We start from the raw sequence: 22,764 nt of genomic DNA on the forward strand, positions 1-22,764 counted from the left end.
TCTTTGATTTATAAATGCAACTGTATAATATCATAAATAGAGCGCACAAGCTGATCTCTTTCACGAATTCACCCTTTAGTTACAGTATTCAAGATCCAGACAACAAACTGAAAAGACCTCTACTCATTTAAGGAACACTTTAGGAATAAATAACTACATATAGGGAAAGTACACAAATAAATGAGGTGTGCTACAGGTTTTAGGACACAATTCTTTTCACCTAAGATGCTATATACTATGTCTGCTTTTTCAGAATTCATTACAATCTACCACAGTAATGTACTGGTAAGGCTAATTTATCCTTCTCTTACTTCCTTCCTTTGAAATAAATTTATTTTTAAAAAGAAAACATCTTGAAAACAGAAAATTCGACCAGTTCCAATATCCAAGACATTTTCCATGCAAAAATCAAACAGCTAACAAGTTGAAAGAGAAAAATACAATAAAATCTACAGTCCACAGGATTTATACAAGTAAAAAATTGAAGGCTTGGTCAGCTTGCTTTATTTGAAATTTCAAGAACCTCTGTACACCTCTACAATAAAAAACAACTATAACCAAGCCTATTTCTGTAGCTAGGCAAACCTGATTCCTACTATGATTAAAATATTGTAATATAGACTTAAACATTATTTTGTTTTCCCCCAATGAACTGATGCACATGTCTTTTGTTTCATCTCTTAAGACCCCAATCCTGCAGGTACTGTTGGAAGGGAGCAATTCTCCACACCTGAACAACCTTTTCAGGTTCATCAGCATTACCGCTGCTGTTAGGTAATTCAACATGCATGCTTGCAGGATGCTGGTTCTTTAAACCAGCAGGCCAGGACATACATTCACTATAGTCTATGCTGCACCAAGAAAACCATCAGCACCCAAAAGAACCAAAATAAACTTCTCCAGCATTAGCATTCATAACATACACACAAACACAGCAACACAGCCCTTCAGTGTAACACATCGTATAGATGATGTCCACTGTAAGGACTGTGATCATTTCAGCCTGAATAGTAGTAATACTGTGAAGTACTACCTAATTCGGTTAAGATGTTTATTTATAGCATGCAGACTATGAAAACTTATGTGAAACTGATGCTTTATAATCTTAAATTTTGGAGTTTGCCCTCTAGTAACAACTTAATGTTATTCCTCCCATGAGACATTGTCAACATTAGAAAATTAAATAGGAATATTGTTACCTCGCCTTCTCCCATATGTCCTTGCTGCATGTTAAATGAGAAAGAAAACAGCCTTTCAAACATTGTTATAAGGACCAAAAGACCTTGTTTTATCGCCTTTATACTAACTCCGTGATTCTCAAGCCTTTTCATACTCCAGATCATTTAAAACGATGTTCACAAGCTGACCTCCCCCACCGCCCACAATACCGTGCCTTCCTTGCACCATCTCTGTTACTTATTGATAGAACATGTTGATACAAGGCTGACAAAGTATATATGTATACTCAAAGAGACTTTTTGAAAACAATTTTAGTTCTTAATTTGCACATTTATTTTCTAATCTGTTCCTTAATCCTCTGCTGGGTGTACATCCATAAATAAATGGATCTTTTCTCCTGCACCAGGTCTCCTGACACATTCTGCAACGCATTAAGCTCTCTACGTGGCCAAGCTGAGGCATACTGATCTTCTTCTGAACTGCAGAAAAGCCCTAACACAAGGAAAGCAGAGGACTATTGTGTTAATTTCTGTTTTCAGATTAGGTTGCTATAAAAGCTTTGCACAACCCACAAAATCCTTGGTTACATTATTATTAGCAAATAACCAGCTGAAAAACTTAAAAAGTCAAGGAGAAATGTCTGGGCCATTAAAACTGCCTTTCAGACCTCCTGCTGTCTGCGTACAACAGTATAGATTCTCTCATACTAACGTAGCACACTTCGCTGTAATTACTTGACAGCTAACCACTGCTTCCTACTTTTCATTTGCCAAAACAAATCAACCACTAAAAAAGCCAACATTTTTCTGTCCTGGCTTCCAGGAGCCATTGTCAGAACTTTCTAATCAAACTTGCACATTCTTTCTCTTTTAATCTCATTAAAATCTATGTCTGAAAGCGGGCCAACTGTTTTCAAAACTTGGTTTCTCCTGGCAAGTACTATGAGAAACTCTGAGCACAACATGTATTTTATTTTGCTTCCTCATTCAAGATTGAGGCTGACAATTAGTTTAAGCATTTAAATATTTGTAAACCACAACAGCAGTTGTTTCCTCTTTCAAAATGAAAATCACATCAATCCAATTTACTTCATGATTATATAATATCTGTAAGATCATTTTACTTCTCTGATCTTTTTCCGATAGAGATACTCACAACGAACACCAAGAACACAAAATAACGAAGCCCTAGTCTTCAGACTGCAGCATACTCTTGAGTGTTCACACAGGTACCGGCTTTATGGGAGAATCCTAAAGACTGAGGGCCTTTATGAATATTATTTTTCCAGGATATTTTTGAATTTAGAAATCCAAGATGCTCATGAAGTTCTCGAAGTAGAAAGTTTTAAGGAACTTGTCTTTCGTGGAAAACAGTCAGCATCTTACTGCATTTCTGACAAAGCTCAGAAGCCTTTGCACGTTTTAGAAAACATCAAGCACTTTCAAAAACAGCTCTGCCTATAAAGCCATAAAAATCTTGCTTGTGATTTCTAAACTACTAACAAACCCACACATACTCCTTCACTTGATACACGCATTCTTGGCAACAAAGCATGTGGCACAGATATGATTCCCACTGTGGATCTGTGACCACAATTTAGGTCAGCAGACTCCTCACTGGTTTGCCACCTGTGTCACCCAAGGCAATACAATTTTTCTCCTTTACCAGCATGGAAAACTACCAAAGCAGCTCAGCCACTAGCCAGAAAGTACTTCTAGCGCCAAATACTACTGAAGAGGTTTTGAGAACCAAATACTAAATTTTTTTCTTTTTCTTCCCAATTTGCTTCTTGTTTTCTGCATTTGCTTCATCTAACCCACAAAATACCAACATTTGACATTTCAAAACATTTCTCAGGAGCCAGAGTTTATAAACTATCCCAGTGCAGCACAGATACAAACTTTCTCTGCTCATTGAATTCAGAGCTCATCCCACGCCATTAATTTCACACAATGCAATATACAACACTGAAACTAAAGAATGCTCTTTTGGCAGGCCAGGAAGACTGCTAACTGTGATTTACCAATTCCGTCTCTGGCTTTCACAATTTCATATTAAGAGAAATCTTTGCTATGGGACTACTCCAGCCAAGGTGCAACATAAATGAAGCCTTAAGATAACTGTTACCAACCAGAGAAAAAGATTTAATACTGAAGATCAGGATGCTTGCCTATCCCCTGCTGAGAAGTGAGACAACTACAAAGTTGGTTCGGATTCCTCAAATCTATTTTTCCTTTCCCCGTTTCTTCAACATTTCAGATAATTGCATAAAGGGCCTAGGACAGATTTACTAATCTCACAAGATATTTGAGCAAGAATTATGTTACAAAACCTAATACAAAATGTTTATGCAACTGGTTCAACTGCTTAGTAATAACCTATGCAGAGATATTTTTCCAATAAAATCAGTCTGAAATTTAAAATGCTATTAGCAGCTGCTTCCATTATTTTGTCATCTCAGCCCTCCCTGCAACAGTCCTTTCTATGTAATAAATAAAGCCATACAGAAAGTCAATGATCTTTTGCAAAAATCTGCTACTTTTACTGTCTTTCAAGGAACTTAATGAGTAAGCAACCCACTGAAATTTTGGGGTCTTCTCTCCCTTTGAGACACTTAATAGGCTCTTGGCCATCTCCTTCTGTAATTTTTTTTTTCCAGTCACTTCTTTTGTGTCTAACGTTCCTCCAATTAAATGTGTTGAGCTTTCTTCTCTCTATAGGAAGCACCACAAAGACTGTCAGCATGTTGTGTAAAATCACACATGCAAGTCTGTATAAAGCAAACAGTTCCCAATAACTAAGATACTCTGCTGAAGATCCATGAAGAATGTATGCAGGAGTCCTAAATCACTCAAGCCCCAAACTTACTACAAGCTTGTCCTGCAAAACCTGTGCCCAGACCGAGCTCATGCAGTTCTTTAATGGTTCTTGCTGCCTTCCAATCACGGTAGCAATTTCAGGTGTATTTTGTGCCATTAACTGTGGAAGCTTTACATAAAAAGGTCAGCTCAAGAGCAAGCTGTTTAAAGCAAAGGGACCAGCAAGCAAGAAGATCTGTATCTTCTGTGAACGTCATCCAAACTTTCAAGGTCATGTTACAACTAGGAGAATTATACAAGCATCCATTGTTAATATTAATATCAACATCATAAAACCCTGGAACGGACAGAGCAACTGAATGCTCAAAGTTAAATTACAGTTGTACCTTCATTCTCACTACCTTGCTATAGTTGTACATCATGCAAAGCCTAGGGCGATGTTAACACCTGTCTAGTTCTGTATCTAATTCGTATCTTTGGTCCAAGAGCTGGCTCCTCAAGGCAGGGATTCTGTTCTTTACCTTTGCACAGAGGCCAATACAGTAACAGACTGCAATCTTTTACATCAGTCATTGACAATGCTCTCCTTTCTTTCCTCTCTAAGATCAAGCTAGACCAGCTTCATTAGTGAGTTCCAAGGAATTTCAGGTTTCTATGCACATTAATCAATGAAGTTACCAGAGAAATATTTTTGAAATTTAAAAATTTTAATTTTAGAATACTCATGCTGACTTTTTACATAACCTGACTGTGAGAACAAGGTGAGACCAAATCACACCCTTCCATCAGGCATTAGCTCTACCACTGAGACAGCTTCCCACCATCCAGCTCCAGAAAAGCTAGGACACTTGTGTCAATTTACATACACTCTTTCATATTCTACACCAATCATACAGGCTCTGGGAAAAATATTCAAGCTGAGCAAGATTTTGCTGAAGTGATTACAACTTCATAAGCTTTCATGAACAAAGTAATGATTTTAACTGCTGATTTTTAGGGACAAAAAGTGACAAAAAGAACCCATGGTACAAATGAAGGAACCACTACAGGGGAAACAGGCTACAACTCTGGCAAACGAAAGCAGTAAATAGTAGAAGGGAAAACAAAGCCTCTATACCACTATCAGCTATTTGTTTAATATTATATAAATGGAGAAAAGTAAGAGTCCAGATTTTTTAAAAAAGGAGGATAATAAGGTTTTCTCTAAGACTATATTGAAACCTATACATATTATTCAAAAAACTTTCAACTGTAGATGGTCATGCGTGGCCAATTTCTTATGTTGGAAGGCAAATATGATCAACACACAGTTTCAACCTTTCATTGAAACTGTTTACTCATTTTCTCCCCCTAAACAGAAGGTAGGGAGGTGATTTGGTGCTGGTCTGTCTTGTGTTTCACTTAGAACTCAATTTTAGAGAAACAGGAGTATCAAAGTTTCATGAGATTATTTCTAAATGTGAGCTAGATATCCTTGAATCTATTACAGAAAATGTTTATGCTTTAATGAGTTTTTTTTAAATTATAGAAAAATAATTGAAGTACAATCTAGTTTTGCCATTCCAACAGCAAAGCCTTACTTCTAAATTACGCTAAACTATATTTTGTAGCAAGATTGACAAAGCTGTGCACAAGTCCATTAAAATACGAACTATAGTATTTTATTACGTTTTTTCCCCTACTATCCCTGAGGGCAAGCAGGGTTGATTACAACTCAAGAGTTAGATTTTATCATCACTTCATGTTTCACAACGCATTTTATACCTAATGCATGGACCACATGTTTCTACCACAGGTAACAGTACATTTCACAAGAAGTTCTGTAAGGTCATCTCAAGCCCCATTTCACTAGCAAAGAATCTAATTGTATCCTTAAGCAAAGCAAAAGCAGAAAAAACAAAGTTATAAAGAACATCTATATTTAAACTACCTTTGGTTAAATTATCTCTATGAAGGAGCAATTCACAGACCAAGGCACGTACTTGCACAGAGGTATACATACATTCTCAAATTAGAACATAAAAACCCTATCTACCTATATGTATTATACACAAAGGTATTTCTTCCTATTTAAAAGAGCCTTACAACTGAAGTCTTAGATGACATTTTCAGTAGGAAAGCACATAGTGTCATAAAGTGTTGCATGGCAGGCAAAAAAGTACTGGGTTTTATGCACTCCTTGATTTTAGTTCTAAAATATTAAAGACAAAAGAAGTAGGCTACAGTTCCATGATTGTTAACATAAGACGTGCACATGTGCAAAAATTTTGCCTAGTTCAAGGACATAATCTCATTTCTGTTAAATTATCCCAAGCACATCATATGTTGACTGTGGAACAATGGCCGGTGCGTAACAGAGTGGCACAGGTAGGTGATACCTGATCCAGGATAAATTCTGTCAATATAGAACAAACCAATCAAACTTTTAACAAACCTACACTGACAGTGAACACATTCCATGTCCAGACTTTGCATCTCAGTCACAGCCACCTTTATGATACTATCCAATGAGATGCCTGGTTTAAAAATTGTTTTCAAAAATAACCTACTAAAAAGGGCTATGAGAGATTCCCTATTTTGTGGATTTCAAACACTACCGAACTTCAAAGAATGAAAAACATTCAAATAGTATCTTCTTCATCTAAGACAATCCTACAAAAATTAAACACCTCTACAGAGACATCTGGAGAATTTACATTTGTCACACTTTTAGCAATGTCAAAGTCAACATGAAACCACAAAAGTAGACTACATTTGGCTGCAAAGTAAAATAAAGGATTAACAGATTAAGCGGCAGAGATGCAAAAACCTGCATTTTTTCCTCCTAATTTAGTTTTAAAGAAACACAATGTTAAAAAAAAAAGCATGTGATGAAAAATATAGCTATAGTTTACACTCAAAATGTCTAAACAAATGCTGAAAAAGAAGACTACTACTGTAGATGTAAGTATTATGCTTTATTTCAAGTAAAGCCAGATGTCTGAAGACAAGTATTCACCCATTCCTTCTGTTGAGAACACTAACAAAATGAAGTTTCTGGTATTCCATACAGGTCTGACTACAATCTTTCATCTGAAATTCCAGGTTGCTGTCACAAAACACAACTAATACACAACAAGCAAACAGGTTTCATTCTAAAACCCTGAAGAGAATCTACCTATAAAAGCCTTTTTAGCGCAGGCTCTTCTGATGGTAATACTGTTTTACCTGTGATTTTGTTGAATTTATTGGGTTCACAAGGTAACAAGGTAGAACCTGACTGTATGGCACTAAGCAGATTATCAGCATAATAACTTCCAATAGTTTGATTGTTGACAACTTTATACATCAAATAACCAGGGGGGAGAATCTGAGAAACAGTGAAAGTGAAAGCTACGGTTTCCAAGGCCTGTGCAATGAGCTCCAAGTTTTCAGGGCTTTAACCTGCCTAAAGCAAAACTGCCACGCTGAAGAGATCGTGCAGTTATACTCTGAAAAGAATAATCTTCAGGAAAAAACAAAAGCCCACTAATGGCTCTCATTCCCATGCACTGCACAAATCCAGCTGTTGTGGTACCCAGAGACACTGTCACTGGATGACCCAGGGCAAAGGCGCACGTGCTTTCAACTCAGCCAGTCCAGCGCAGCACTGCTTCAAATCCACCTTTGTGAGAAGCTCCAGCTAACTCCCAGATTGGGCAACTGAGACAAAAAGTCCTAGACATGCCTCCAGCATGCTATTTCAAGCATAAGTCTGAAGGGAAAATGGAAAAAAAAAAAAGAAGAAAATATGGTTAAGAAGGAATACACTGCAGTTCGGTTTGCGTGAGAGCTTTAAAAACCACCACCATTATTATTCCTTTACTGCTGATGCTCTCAGGTAGTCTGCCAGACTAGCACAGTGCCACGTGGACTGAACCTCAAGAGATGATCTCTCATACATTTCAAGAACTACTCATGAAAGGTGACTAACCAAATCCAGTCTCACTCCTCTCAAAAATACAAAAGCTTCAAAGCTAACTTTGAAGTTTTCTCCGTTATCAAACAGCAGAATACAGGGACATCTTCTCCTAAACAAACCTGCTATAAATCCTAAACATAGCTACCGCTTTGTCTACAAGGTATCAATATTTTTTTCCGTAATTCCAATTATGTTACACTGGGTAACTGCAAATCAATATAAGTGGAACCCTTAAATATCATACATATTTGAATATAACTCTTCCCTCTCCTCCAGGAACCCCCACAGGGTCAGAGACAAGAAACCAAAAGCAGGAAAACAAATCATAGAGCGCAACCCTCTGGACTGGATGTTAGTTGGAATTATACACGTATTTCAGAAAAGCAGGCACCCTACTGCTGGTGGCTCTGAGCCTTGTTTTATATTAATGTCTGACTTCTGGAGAACAGACAAGAAGTTACAAAAGCATCCAATCTTTTCCCTCCATACATCTACCAGTTTATGATATGGAATAATTGGCTGCATTTATCTTCTGAGCACTTAAACTATTACTACATTCACTTGAAAAATGAAAAATGAAAGGCAGAGTTTGCAACTGGGAGAAGGAAAAGCATTACACAGCTTTGCCTGCAAAGAGCAAATTAGGTTCTCAGCCACAGAACTACTTCAAATGTGGTAATTTCAGTAAATTCCAAAACACATCCTAATGATGGACTTTCTGACAGAAGGGAAGGAAAGAATGGGATGTCATATACTACAAATCGCTAGACAGAATTTATTTTTTAAGTGACAAGAATTATTTATTGAAACTATTATAGATTTTATTGAACAACTTACGAAAACATACAGAAAAGGTGCAAAAACTTCACACACCTCCCACTCCAGTCATGGTTCATAGGCACTGCGTTCCTGGATTCTTTATACATAGCATTTCACCTCAAGAAATGCTGGTGTCTGCCTATACCATCATACCTATACCATGAATTCTGCCCGTGCTTTAACGAATAACCTGAAATGCAATTCTTGCATGGGACTTGGAAGAACTGGGTTTACACTGGCATACACTTACATGCTGCAAGATTTAAAACCAGAGTTCCTGAAGTACAATAATAGGTTCAAAGCAACTTATTTTTGTCTGTGGAAGGAACGATCACAAGACAGCCCGGAATGCAACATGAGGCCTTTGTTCTTTTTTTAAGCATCCTCTTACTTCACTCCCAAACAATAAGGAAATAGTAACTTAGCAAGTCAACATGAGGCACGCTCAAGTCTCTGCAGCATAACATCTCCCCATTCTTCATTTTTACAGTAAACAGCATAGATAAGACACTAATTTTTCCAGTAATATATGTGAAAAAACTGTACTACGCATTTCTCCACACACAATCCAAATGGGAAGAGAAACAGAAAACTTTATTTTAAATGAATCAGGACTCCATTTCCTCTGTCTAGATTCAAAATGGTATACAGGACCAGACACCAACACTATTTATTGTAACAATTTAAAATTAAACATGCACAACCAAGACATTCTTTAGAATGCCTTCAGAAAGCTATCCCCATCTCCCTCATCATTTGTGCACCAACACGAATGACAGTATGAAGATTTGTATGTAACATTATTATAAATTACTGGGAATTTATTCATGTATTATAAATTGGTTTACATATTTGATTTTATCTATCACAAGCATGTCCACATACCATACATAAAATTTATCCTTTTCTTGTACCTATCCAGCCTGACTGCTGAGCTGGGATTCTTGTTAATAGGATTTCTAAGCTGAAAGAATACCACTCCCTGCACCTCTAAAGACACTTGACATTTGCATATCTAGAGGCAGCATATGACTGCTCCACTCACCTGAAAGTCCAACTACCAACATTATAGTGAAAAAAAATAAAAACCCCAACCAAAAAACTAGCATCACAGCTAAGCAATCTGCATTCCAACAAACAATACATTAAGCCAAGTATGGATAAATCTACTGTAAGATGTATTTTCAGATTCACCTCGTATTCTACCTAATGCTGAATCAGAACATACTTCTTACTGAAATAATACTGATACTGAATATAATACTGACTACACAAATCCCTTATGTGTCACAGTTCTTTCTCAACATAACTTCAGTAATTGATACAAATATCAGATTTCAGGCTGATCTTGGCAGTATGCAAAGACTGCCAACTACTAAAAAGAGTTTCTGTATGATTATCCTAGGAGCTTGTTCCCCTTTACACTTACACCTCATTTGTCATCCCCTTATCTTTTCTCAAAACTCATCCCCTTTCTCATTATACCTCCCATTTCTTCTTTATCTCCAGGTTTAAGAGAAGCACTTCAGGCTTTTCTTTCTGCTCCTTTCATGCCATTTCTAGCCTGATGAACATGATGGTAGAGGGTATGCAAGACGTGGCTAACAAAAGACTCAGAAAGTTAATAATTTAATATCAAGGAAAAAAAGTGTACAAGGTCAGCAAAAAGACAAAAGACAGGTAGCTTCGGCAGTTTGGGAGGGGAGGCGGATGAACTCTCTGTCTTCTAAAACAAGGAACAGACATTACTCATGGCATACAGCTCCAAATTAAAGGCTGCTTTGAAGATAATCCAGAATGGTCAGAGATTATCAAAGTGAGAGCTCAGAAAAGAAAAAAAAAAAAAGCACTTGGTGGACAGTGATACTGAACAAGGCAGAAGATTAAACACAGTTCTAAAAAAAGGGATGGAATTAATTTAACAATGACAAAGATACAAAAAAGAAAGCAAGAAAGCCGTACAAAGGTTTTAATCAGATTAGTAAGGCTGCTGTCATGGAATTCAGCACAATTTTGTTGGTTGTAACACTTGAAGATCAAATCACTGATTTAGACATGAAAATTTTCTAGCAGTATTTCAGTGTTTTGTTGCGTTTTAAAAATCTCTAACTGCCGCATCATTTGCAGCATATACATTCCTAGGAAATACCTCGTCTAAGGAGTATGAAAGGCATTTGATTTTCCATAAAGACTCTGGAGAGGGGATGGCGTGGCAAGGGGCCTGTGGAAATGTTTCAAGATTGGACAAAAAAAATGTAGGTCTCATACTCCATTGAAGTTAACAGGAATCCTAACACTGATTTCAAAGCTGGACCAGGATCAGAAAACCCTGGGATATTTGTACTGCTCTGTGCTGGCAGGGGAAGGAATTTCCTGGCCTCAAAGGGTGGTTACATTAATACCCTCTAGCTTATTGCTCAATGGCTCCGTTTTAGACAGACAGCATAAATCAAGGTGTTGTTCTCCCTCAGCTGAATTAATATCCCACCTCAAAATCCTGCAGTAGTGAAGTATAAACATCTAGTTGTTTGTTTGACGCCTGCATTATCAAGACCTGCATTTCTATAAAAATGCAGGTATTATCACAAAGTTCAAACTACTCAGTAATTCTTGTGTAAAAGTAGTACCCAGATAGGTAACCAACTGTAGCTGTTTCCTTACTTTACTTTCTTCCAGTACTATATTTAACATTATATATATATTGAACATAAATCAAACTCAAGTTCTGAATGCAATTCCAAAGGCACATAAATGTCAACATTTTGAAAAATTCCCCAATCTCTGAGCAGCACCATGACCTACAGACTACTTCCCACACACTTAAAATTAAGAATACCAATAAATCCAAGGGAATTAATTTAATGTCAACAGTAATACACTTCTTCCAACTGACGTTTTCCATCACTGACAACAAATACTAAACTGCTACATTTCAGTACATAATTTGGATTGTGCTGTAATTTCCCAAATTATTCCAGATGATTGTAAAAATGTTTGTTATACCACCTTAAATGCTGCATCCCTGTCCTGGGATTATTGCAGTTTTCATCGTAGTAAGAGAATTTGCAGCAAACAGTAAATCAAACAGCAGTAACTTCATTACTGCTTTATTTTTTTTAAATCACATGCATCAGTGTACACAGATACAAACATCTTAAATTATTTATTAGATTACAAAGTTTTCTGAGACAGTATAAATGGCTCTTGGCTTTTCGCAGTTGATAACAGAAAATTAAGGTGCCAAAGTCAAGGAATAATCAAGCAAAAAAATCTGAAAAGTCTTAATCTAAATTACACTCCACCTTTGCCTCAGGGCCACCTGTGCTCAGTTCATGTTTTCCAAAGAATGGGCAAATTCTCGTTCCACTTACATCCACCTACATGCTGCCAATTCCAGACTGCTACAAATTAACAACTTTTCTTTAAACTGACCCCGTTGTCTTCTGGCATACAGGGCCACAAAACCAGGCAATCACCTGACAGCCGAGAAACCAGCCCAGTTTCCAGGCTCTGACCCTCACAGTCACCCTGTCTACACATTCAGGTTCCCCCCCGGGCTACACAAACAGCCCCAGCCGGTGGCTCGCGCTGCGACGGGCCTGCGGGGTTTGCGGGCGAGGAATCAGCAGCCAGAGTTACGGGGGGGGCGTGAGGGGAAGCGGGGGCCTGCCTGCGTCTTTAAGAATCCAGCCATATTTAACGTCTCCACTGTTGTTTAACACCGGTACCTCACGCACCGAGCAGAGCACGCAGGCTTCAGCACGCCTTCAGGAAGCACAGCCCAAGCGGTGGCCTTCACATCGGAGCTCAACGACCGACCAGAGTCGCCGGGCCCCGCGGTCCGGGCAGCGCTCTCCTCCCCTCCCCCCCACCACAGAAGCCCCGTCCGCCCGCCCGCAGCAGCGCGAGCACCGAGCACACGGCCCAGCGCCGAGGCGCGGCCCTCACGCGGGCAGCCCGCCGGGAGCGCGCAGGTACCTCGCGCCGCCGATCCTCACCTCCCAGCGCGGGCGGCCCCGGCGCGGCCGCGGCCCGAGGGGCGCGCAGGCAGCGGTCGGGTCAGTCCACGCAGGCAACAGCGGCAGGGCGGTGTGTAGAGCCCCGCCTCTCCGAGGGCCCCCTCTGAGCCAGAACCCGGCCGTGCAGGAGGGAGCTGGCTTCCAAACCCGAGTGCTGTAACCCGCGTTTCAGTGCGCTGCCGCTGCGAAACAGCCGCTCTTCACCCCCGTCGGAACGCGGAACGGCGCTCACCTCCACTTCGGAGCACTTGGTAGTGCCAGGTGAGGCTGCTCGGGCGCCGCGGCAGGGACCGTCGGTAAACACAGCGCCCGCCCTCACGAGCAGCGTGGCTTCTCACTGCGTACCCGCTGTGGTCAAGTCCTCCTGTTTCTGTGCAAGTTTGAGGCATGATTTCTTCCTTCCTAATCAAGTTGTCCCTTTCTAAGCCTCATCAAGTTACGCATCTCTGAGAGGCATTTAGTTCAAGCCGCAAAGCCAAATGTCAATTTAAAGGAGAAAGCTGGAAGTTTATTAGATATCAGCCAATGAATGTAAAATCGTGCGTTATGTATAGTTGTGATTACGTCTACGTAAGGTTAGAATCCAATCTACGGGCTGATCTCAGTCCCGATTAACGGCAGGTTTCTGTTCGTCCCTGTTGCCCAGGTGATGGCATTTTCTCCGTAGGTGGCTGGCCATTGCCAAAGGCAGGCTCCGGAGAAGCCCAGGTGCAGGAAAGGCAGGGATAAACCCAACAAACGCTTCAGCTGCCGAGAGAGGAACTGGGGAAAACAGCATACCCAACCACTGAAAAATCAAAATATTGACTATTGCCCCAGAAATTTGAATATTAGCTGCATCTGGAAACAAAGCACACCCTTGCTTGTTAATAGGAGTTACACCACTTCTACTCCAACCCAGCTGAAAACAGCGGATTGCAGCAGGAATGGGAGCTGCTGATCTCGCATGAAATTCACACAGACTGCGCTTCCCCCGTCACAGCTCCATCAGCACAGGCTGTGGTTTATTGATACGAGACCCAGCTCAGCAATATTTTGAGATAGTAAACCAGTTGGTTTTCCTCTTAATTAATATGCACTCAAGTCTGCAAAACCCCCTAGCCTTTCCTGGTTACTGTACAGGAGGCAAAATTCAAGAAGATCCTGAGAAGGAAACACTCAACACATTGACTGACAGTTTGCAAAGACAATTACAGCAAACCATAACTGTCTACCAAAAATTGTCTACAGCCTGGTGCAGCAGAAGTGACAGTTTTTGTGCATTGTATCCTAAGTTGAATACATTAAAAAGCTGCAAATGAGTAATCTTTAGATAAGACTGTTCTGAGATAAGGCACACAAACAGGATCAACGGTTGATGCTGCTCTCAGAAGTCTGAGGTACGAGCACCGGGTCCCGCTGCAAGAGCTCAGTCTCATACACGAGGCAGCAGAGGGGTGAAGACGGCAGCAGCACAGACGTACGCATTTGCCAGAGGCCTCCGAGAGCTCGGTAACCAGATCATCTGACTCCTCATACAGACCAAGAATAGGGAAGAAAGGTTGATCTTAGCCACCAACCTCAGGCATTCCTCATTGCTATGAAACAAAGACAGTTTTAAAATTTAAGAAAAAAACCCTTGAAATCTATTATATTACATTTTAAAATAGCTCAGATTTTGTCCTGTGCATATATAAAGGATCACTTCCCTAGAAAGAATTGTAGCCTTTGTTATTGAGCCGTTGGCAGAAATCCGGTCTGATTCTCACCATATTCTCATTAACTTTCTGGATCATACAGAAAACCAAATGGCCCATTCTACTCAATTAGTATGAACATGCTGCATAATCCCTACAGCTAGAAAAGAAACAACTACTTCAGTTTCTTATCCAGTATTCAGAAAATGCTGTCAAAACTATTTTGATCCCTTTCATGAAAGAACATTTAAGAACATTTTATAAGGTTTACCTACTTTCTTCACATCTGAAATAGTTTTTCAGATCAATATTACGGGGCTGATGATTGCTTTAAAAATACAATTAGGTACATCCACTTCCTCAAAGAAATCCTGAATGATGCCAGTTCTCATTCTTCGGACTTTCCACCTCTAAAATTTAGAGCTGCTGTTTGACTCTCTCTCCCAGTGTCTGTACGTATACTCTGACCTTACCCTACTTCTAAAACCCTTCTTTCTGTGCATACGTATGTTTAGTCTTTAGAGCCAATTTCACACTCATAGCATTCATACAGATACTGAGCTATTCACACCCAAATTTTACCAGAGTGCTTTGCAGTTCTAGAAGCAGATGTACTGGCCTGCTTCTTTAATCCATTTCACCTTGCATAATTTCCAGGCAATAATCTTATATTCTGAACTGAACCATAGGATATTTCAGTAATAAAACTGAAGAACTGAAGTCTGTGGTTCTAAAGTATTTATTAACAAGGAAATATTTAGTCAATCTACTACTATTACAGTAATGCTCAAATTGCCATCTGGAAGACCCAGATTCAAAAATCAGTCTCTGGATCCCAGGCTCAGCTCACGAAGGCCAAACACATTGTAAAGAAGATGCAATTAGTCTCCAGGGAAAGGCTTCTGCAGGCTGTCATTGGCTATGCAGCATGCAGCACACTCACTCATGTGGATAAAAATAACATATTGAAATGGCAGCTGCTCAGCAAAGGAAGAGGATTTGAGCAGGGATAAAAATATACCTTAAAAAGAGAGGAAAAAAATGTAAAATGCCTATCAAAAGAATTGAAAGGTAATAGTGAATGTATTGAATCAATGATACTTAAGATTCACCTTTGAATCTCAAGCAGAAAAACACTATTTATTTCATATAGCAAGACAACCCAAGAACATAATTACTACTGTCCTAAACAAATCCAAGGCTAGCACAGCCTCATCACCTCAGTCAAGAAGTACACACTGTGAATGTTTTTTGTTAAATTTTGAAGAATTAGTACTTATACTATGACTGGTATCTATCATCATTTCCATTCTCTTTAAGTTGTTTTGAAGGTATATTTTAACATAGTACCCATTTCTCTTAAAGTCCATTACAGTATGAAGGGGGGTGGTGTTAGTGTTATATACTGAACTCATGTTGAGTCAATATTAAAGCCTCTCAAAAAATCACAAGATAGCAGTGCGACCTATTAGATCATCTAAATTATTTCCATGCCATTCTGAGATTGCTCTCAGCGTGTTTTATTAGTGTCTTGCCTGGGCTATTTTTAAAGTCTCAAACCCAGAAGCTTTTCCTTTCTGAGCGTATCCAACTTCAGTTTAAAAGCACTGTATGCACTGATTAACCCAGATAAGCAGCAGTCAAATTCAGTATACTGCGTATTTCACTATAAGCAAACAATGCTTTTGCTGAGGAAATCCTTGAAAAATGAGACTTCACAACAAAGTATTTCATGTAGAATCACTGAAATTTTTCACCTCAATTTTAAGGCTTTTTCTTTATAGTTTTCTAACTATTAACCATGAAACAGAACAATTTTTAAAGAACTTAAGAAATAATTACCAGAACAATATCTGATTGATATTACTGTGTTCCAATCAGTATGATACAACATATACAAAACTCTAGACAAACCATAGATGACTCTGCAGAGGGGATTAACAATCAAGCTCAAGCAGGAATTAACATGTATCAGAACAACGCATATTCTTTGCTGAAACACTTCTTCCATCATTCTTAAAACACGGTAAGTGCTCAAAAAAATGTATTTCAATTGCAAAAAATCTTTTCAAAGCATTTAAACTAAAAATCATACTACTGTACAGAACTACCCTTGTTCAGTTGCTGAATACATATGAACCTGACTTTGTTACATTCAAATGTAAAGGGAAATTTTATTTTTTCTGCAGCCACGTCACCTTGGGTTGTTATCTTGCCAGATTTCAGCAGCTAAAAGCTGGGCTGAGCTGGCCTGACAGTTGAACAGAAGGTCTCAGGGCCAATCCCAGGTGCTGCAGTCAAGGAAGAGTACCTGATTCTTGATTCAGTATACAATGTTGGGGGCATGGGATGTTGTCAGACAGCATATAAAACAAATGAAAGCTAGTACTACCTGTCATTAATAAAAGCCTGGCCCCCACCACAGAAGAAGGGAATGTATTTTGGGTTTTTAATTAATTTGGTATTACTTTTATCTACACCAAGCTCTCCTTGTCATTTCAATAGGAAAGTGTATTGCTTGGTGTTTCTCAACACCCTGAATTGCTGCACAGTACTGGGGATGTGAAACACAAGCTGCATTTCAGACCACAGTGAATGCAACAAATGCAACTTATTGCCAGTTTAACAAAGGTTGGTCTTCTGAGCAAGAACCACTATTAAAACAAGCCAGATTTCATTAATACCACAAGCCTTGATACCAAAATAAATTTGCTTTCAGAAACCACAAATGCAGGTTTGTTTTTTTAGTGGTCTCATGACTGGTAATGGAACTGAATACTTAGATAATGAGCATAAGTAAGAGTTTGACTACTTTTACTTACACAAGTAATCATCAAACTGAAATAGATTACTCATCATACTGAACAAGAACGAGAAACTAGACTTCCGAATTATATACCATAAGCAATTTCTATTCAGGTTTAGATAAAATATGTAGACAATGCTTTGAATACTTTGTAAGTTGAGGTATTTTCAAAGAAAGATTACCTTTGGAGAAAAAAAAAAATCCCAACTCGAAGTCAGTCCAACCCCCCTTTTCCTTTCCCAGTGGTACAAAGAATTCTGCAATTCAAGGCAGCAACAGAAAGAGAGCTAAAGAACTAAAAAAAATTATGAAGTACTCAGTGTTCTTCTCAAAATGACATCGATAAACCCCATTCTTCCCCAAGACAGAAAGAACTATGACTTCAGCAGGAAAACACTATTAAGCAGAAAGTTATGTCTCACTGAGCTGCACAAGATTCCTGAACTTGATCATTTTTACAGGCTACACACATTGTATCTGTCAAAAACAACACTGGCAACTTACACAAAAGATCAGCTTATGTTTGTGTTTCGCATTGTGTTGTGTAAAGACAACACACACCAAGTGCTCAGGTGTTGCAACAGCTTCATCTAGAGACAACTGAAAAAAAGGAGGCTTACCCAAGCTGACTGACATGCATTAGGTGCACAACGCAACTTTATTTTTCCTAACCAAAACTGAAGTTTCTTATTCTAAGTAAGCACCTCTTCCCAATTATTTACTGCAGGAAATAGTCTCTTTCTAAATTTACCTTTCAGTGAATCATTTTCAGCTCTCATTATGTCAATTAGCGAGTTCTCCAGTGAATGCATGTCAAAAGTCCTTGTGCGATCCTGCAAGCAAATACAAACAAAGCCAGTTTAGGCAACACACAGTGTTAAACAAGACCATCCGAAACATAAAAAACTTCAGTTTTGTTCGACGTTACTACAGCAGAATTAAACAAAACCACATACACCACTAAAGTCAGTCTGATATAGGAATATTAAAAATTAGAATATTCTGAAATATGAATCTGATCTATATTTATCATAACCAACCATCTAAGAACCCCAATTCAGTATTTAGTTGGTATTCCTTGCTATGCAATTAAACTTTGTTAAAAATAATTTCACAGTCAGGAAGTAAAGATCCCATCCTGGGAGACAGAACTGCAAAGAGAACTCAGAAAATAGGTATTTCAGCCTGAATTTAAGAAAATCTACATTCCAGAGACACACAGAATTTCCTTCACTTAAACTACTACCTCAACGACTGAAATAATCTAATTCTGCACAGCCAGTTCAAATTCTGTGTAATTATAAAGTATTTCACAATACAAGCAGTAGTGTTCCAAATAGTCTGGTTTACTAGGTGACAACTTTGCTCTGATTTAATTGCCTGAATTTGCAAGTTTGCTATTCCAAGCATTACTAGAATTGAAGGAGGACTCCACAAATGGGAGGCAAGATGTCTCACGTACCTTACTGTTTCATTATCGCAAGCTATTTGAAGTATACTTACCAATTATTTCTCCTTCATATTAACCAAAGCCATCATTTAACACATGTATGGTTTAGACTTTCCCAACTAAAACAATAAATTCCACATCTAAACAAATCTGATGTTACAGTAGCGTAAGACAACATAAAATATCGTGGCACTGCATTATTTTAATTAGCAAATTCAGAATAACTGAAATTATATATAAATTTTGAAATCTTTACAGTATCATAAAAGGTCACTAATGGAGGCAAAAAACCACTCTCATTCCCACAATGTCCATGTTACCTATGTATTTGTCCATTTGCACATTTGTAGAAACACTTGGATAGAACTTTATACAATTAATCCACCTTGAATTTAATTTTTCTGTGTCCAAGAGGAACTCTAACATCAGTTCTAAAGATTTTATTTCATTCATGTTCTAACAGTCACCTCTGAACTGAGATCAAACATGGAAAGTATCTGCTCAGATAAGAAAGCAAAACGTGAGCAGTTGAAGACAGACATTTGCTCTAAACTGCATCTCTACAATTATTGTTATTACAGCAGTGAATATAAGTGGTTTTTTGTCCCTAAATCCAGCTGTGAAGCCAAAATTTCTCCAAAGCACACAGATCCAGCTTTGATGATTTTTAAAACCAGTGGTGAAGTAAAAAAGGGTATTGTGCAAAGACTGTTGTGTATCAAGTTATAATGTCCCTTACTTCCAGTGATGAAGTGCTAAAGCAGTATTGATTGCAGTGGTGCAAGAGGCATTCTTTATATCAGGCAATGATCAGTCATCTTGGACTTTAAACACCCAACACTGTTTTTAGAGCAGGAACCCACTAGCTCCTAGAGTGCTGATCCATGTACAAGTTCAAAAGTTACATTCTGACCACTAAAAAACCCACTATTTTTCAGTGAAATTTTCTGATATTTTTCCTTTCTTCAAAACAGTTTATTATTGACAGAGAACAGATATTCTACTCGGATGTGCTACATTTCAAATAGTGTTAGAAAGACCAGAGTTTGGAACCATTTGCTTTATTAGTCTAGCCCAACATCAAATTTGCGATAAAAAGCATAGTGATGCTGTGTCTCTCCACAGTATTTATTTCCATGGTCATTTATATTACAAGGTAATTGAAGTACCTTAGAGAAACTATCGTGAGCACTTAAATTCTTAAATTTTGTGGTTTACTTTCACGCATTTCCTACAGGTTTCTTTCTTTCCTAGTGGTATTTAGTTTATTGTTTCAGTTTGTACATTACTAGTTCATAACTATTTCAAACTCCAGTTACACTAAAGTACCTTAGCAGGATTGAGTAAAAGTCCTTGGGTCTGCATCCTGGACCCATGTGGATCTAACAGCTGCGTAACTCAGGAACGGACACTAGAAAACAATCTTTGCATGTCCAGCAGTCCTCACAACGTGACAAAAATAGCCTAAAACACAGGTGGGAGCATGTTCTGAAAACCTGACATCCCTCAGTAGGTGCTCCTTCCATTCTGGCTTTCATACTGCATTGCGTTTCTCTGTGTGGAATTAACCTCCAGTCCAACCCATGAACAGCTACACAATTCTTATTTCAAAGTGCAGAACCTCAGTAGTTCCAAGTCTTTGCTGAATTTGTGGCACTTAACGTGTCAGTTGTCTGAGACACAGGGAGGGAGAAACCCAAGCCGCATAATTTCTAGTTTATTGTGCTGCATGTGCTCTGGAGTACGTGAGCCCAAAGATAGTCTCTTGTCTCTAAAATGTCTGTGTTATGTTGGGTTGAGCTACAGTAACAAACAGAGGGTTTTCTTGCAAGTTCAAGTTTTCAATATTGAGAACAGAGAGTTTAAACATTTGAGAAAAAATATGTAATTGAACTGGTTAGCTGGTAGGGACACCACATTCTCCAGTGGAAGCTTTTTGTGGTGCGGAGCTCATAGTTTTCTCCTAGCTAGCTAGCTCTCATTTCTGTAGTACATGGTCCATAAGCTTCTAAGCATCCTGCAAACATTTTAAAACACGACCCTGCACACCAATATGAAAGATAAACTGCTCATGTTCCTACCTGCAGCTATTAGTAATCACATAAAAAGGAGGACTGGTTAAAATATGGCCCACATTCATACTCACACTCTCCAGTGGTTCCAGTAACTTGTCATAGCAATGGAGAAGACTGCCATAGGACCCTCAAAACACTGATATGTTACTATTTCTTGCCTGCCTTTCCAACAAAAGGTCTTTGTGCTTACAGCATATCTAATCATCATGGCCAATTCATGGTGCCGAACTGCCCCAGTCTCAACACCCTCGGAAGATCAGTCTTAGCCCTGGGTCGTTTGAAACAGTTTGCTCTTCCGTGCCTCTGCTTATTAATTAGAAGATAGCAAATCGCCTTAAGCTTAACACTAAGAGCCACTACTGCTGTTACATTAAATTTGGATATATTCCTGAAACTAATGCAGCAGTCCACCTCTCTGGAAATGCAGAGTAATTAAAGAACTTGGTGTATAAGTAAATCTGTACACATCTATCCAATGAAAAGATGTCAGTCATGTATGGCCTAAATAAAGGCCACCCAAAATGTAATGCGCAACTGGTTCTAAGGTTTGCACAGTCTTATTATAAAAGAACTCCATTAATTGACTTCTTGCCCTGATACTGAACAGGTCCACACTACAAAGAAACTCTCCATTAGTAGTTTTTTAGAATTTTTATACAATTTAAAGGCCCTTTATTCTGAGACGGCTTTGAAAACAGTAGCACAAAATTTGCCAGTCTTCACTCCCAAGATGGCCAGCACATTTTGTCAGAAACATGTATTATATCTGAAATATATATATTATACACCTAACATAAAGACTGATGAGACAGGTTAGTGGCAGTGACCGTAGTGCTGAAGAATTATCTAACTATACATTTAATTCCATAACATCAAAAAAAGCTGGCAACTAAGTGTGAGCTATTTTCAGATGCACATTACTTAAGAGTTATAAAGCATGTAAGCCATGCTGTACTTAGGAAAAAAAATGATGTTTTCTTCAACAGATTTCACGTAGAGAGAATTTATAGCAATTTGGTGGTGGGTTTAATGGATCAATTCACAAAGTTTCAGTGCTTTCCGTGGAGCTGGATTGCTTACTGTATACTTTTAAATTTATTTATAAAGAAAATATATTGGGGTAATGACTACCCTGGAATAAAGCAGAGTATGTACGCTTCAGTAACAAAATAAATTAATTACAGCCTGATATTATCTACCCAGGTTGATCAAAAAAACTGGGCTTTATATGACTTTGTTTACAGCATCTAAAATTTTGCTTTATCAGAGGGCTCAAAGGGCACACACATCTATCCTTGGGAAACGGAACTGAGGCAGAAGGACATCAGGTTGAACACAAGGCCACAAAAAAAAATGCAACCAAAATGAAATTGACTTGAAGTCTTAATGCATGACTCTTTAAAATGTCAGCCAAGACTTCAAAAGACATTTCATTAAACATAATATTGAATAAGCAGTATTGTTTTCACAATAATATACAAGAGGTGGCAGCTAGCAGATCTGCTTAAGAGAGCGCTATTGAGACTAAATACAACAGCAAACAACAGTTTTGACATATACACTGGCCAGCTCTGTCTACAGAAAATTAAAATTACTCAGATTCTCCTACTGTCTAGAAATCATTTATAAGTACGTAGAGTGCTCATAATAATGCAATCTCATTGTTAAAGCATAGAGAATAGGACTCAGGAGTTCACGTCACAACTTTGTCACTGGCTTCATACAGTCTGGGCAAACCACTTCACCTCTGTGACTACAGGGGTTTCCCCACTAGCACCAGACAATTTTATGTTTAGAGGTCTGTAGAAAATAGAGCCACTCGTAAACAGGAAATCACTAAATTCTAATTCCTATTCCAATTTTATTTTTCAAAGTCCAAAGACATTTCATTCCAAAAGAAAGTCATTCAGTACTAAGCATGTGCAATATATACTGGCACATCCTTCTATGCAAAAGAAATTAAACATTAATTTTTCATGCA

At 38.5% G+C, this 22,764-nt stretch overlaps 1 protein-coding gene across 2 annotated transcripts in view; it reads right to left on the reverse strand.

Annotated features, from left to right (window-relative positions):
• CPEB4 (cytoplasmic polyadenylation element binding protein 4) overlaps nt 1–22,764 on the reverse strand; it is a 44,405-nt gene that overhangs the window by 13,366 nt on the left and 8,275 nt on the right. The window contains exons 2-3 of one of the 2 annotated variants that reach the window (XM_009931122.2): nt 18,010–18,091; nt 1,200–1,223 (exon numbers count right to left, since the gene is read on the reverse strand). In XM_009931122.2, the coding sequence (XP_009929424.2) occupies nt 1,200–1,223; nt 18,010–18,091 (106 nt within the window). The remainder of the gene's footprint in view (nt 1–1,199; nt 1,224–18,009; nt 18,092–22,764) is intronic. The other variant, XM_075441656.1, reaches the window with a different exon arrangement.

The sequence above is a fragment of the Opisthocomus hoazin genome, chromosome 22 (genome assembly GCF_030867145.1).
Source record: "Opisthocomus hoazin isolate bOpiHoa1 chromosome 22, bOpiHoa1.hap1, whole genome shotgun sequence".
Classification (NCBI taxonomy): domain Eukaryota; kingdom Metazoa; phylum Chordata; class Aves; order Opisthocomiformes; family Opisthocomidae; genus Opisthocomus; species Opisthocomus hoazin.